Here is an 851-nt window from a genome sequence, read left to right on the forward strand (position 1 = left end):
CTGGCACTAGAAGGCACAGTCGAGGCTGATCAGCGGGTTTAAACTCAATGGTGATGGTGATGATGACCGGTACGCGTAGAATCGAGACCGAGGAGAGGGTTAGGGATAGGCTTACCTTCGAACCGCGGGCCCTCTAGACTCGAGCGGCCGCCACTGTGCTGGATATCTGCAGAATTGTCTTGACCCTTCAGCGAGACGTCCTTAAAAAGGCGCGACTTCGTCTGGCTGCGAACGAAGGAATAGTCATAGTAATAAACGTACGCGTTGTCATCGGCAAGGCTGTTAACGTACCCAATGGGAACGCCACACTCTTTGCATAGAATTCGAAACTGAACTTCCAACGCGTCTTCCCTTCTTCGTATGAGGATACATTCCTTTTTCGTTTTATAATATTTTTTGTGAACAATTTTTTTAAAGGGAAATATGATCGATCCGTCAGTCTTCCTTCTTGGCAAATCTGCAACGTCTGTTTCGCTAATTAGGCAATTAAAACCGCAGAGGAAACAAAAGAAAAGGAAGAATTCCTTTTCCACTTTGCTCACAAGACTATCCTTGGATGTGTAATTAATTATTTTGAACTTTCTCTGTTTATTGTCGTCCTTCTGTGCCTCCTTCTCGTTTTGGACTTTCCTTTTTATTTCGAGCAGCGTCACTTCGTTTTTGCTCCGTTCGTCGGGCTGTTCTTCTCGAGTCAGCGTGTTCGCAGCGAGCGCACTGGTCTCTGCTGCGTCAGTCGCCTGGTCCCCTTCCTCCATGGTGAAGGGTACTGGATCCGAGMTCGGTACCAAGCTTAACTAGCCAGCTTGGGTCTCCCTATAGTGAGTCGTATTAATTTCGATAAGCCAGTAAGC

The 851-nt window shown here is 47.1% G+C and overlaps 1 protein-coding gene across 1 annotated transcript; it reads right to left on the reverse strand.

Moving 5' to 3' along the window:
• Nucleotides 1-44: 44 nt before the first annotated feature.
• Nucleotides 45-755, reverse strand: PVX_218290 (hypothetical protein; the record flags this gene model as incomplete). Its single annotated transcript, XM_001612281.1, has 1 exon — nucleotides 45-755. The coding sequence occupies one exon, from the start codon at nucleotides 753-755 to the stop codon at nucleotides 45-47; it is 711 nt and encodes a 236-aa protein (XP_001612331.1).
• Between the last annotated feature and the right edge of the window lie 96 nt (nucleotides 756-851).

This window comes from Plasmodium vivax, genomic scaffold (genome assembly GCF_000002415.2).
Source record: "Plasmodium vivax scf_7060 genomic scaffold, whole genome shotgun sequence".
NCBI classification, from domain to species: Eukaryota; Apicomplexa; class Aconoidasida; order Haemosporida; family Plasmodiidae; genus Plasmodium; species Plasmodium vivax.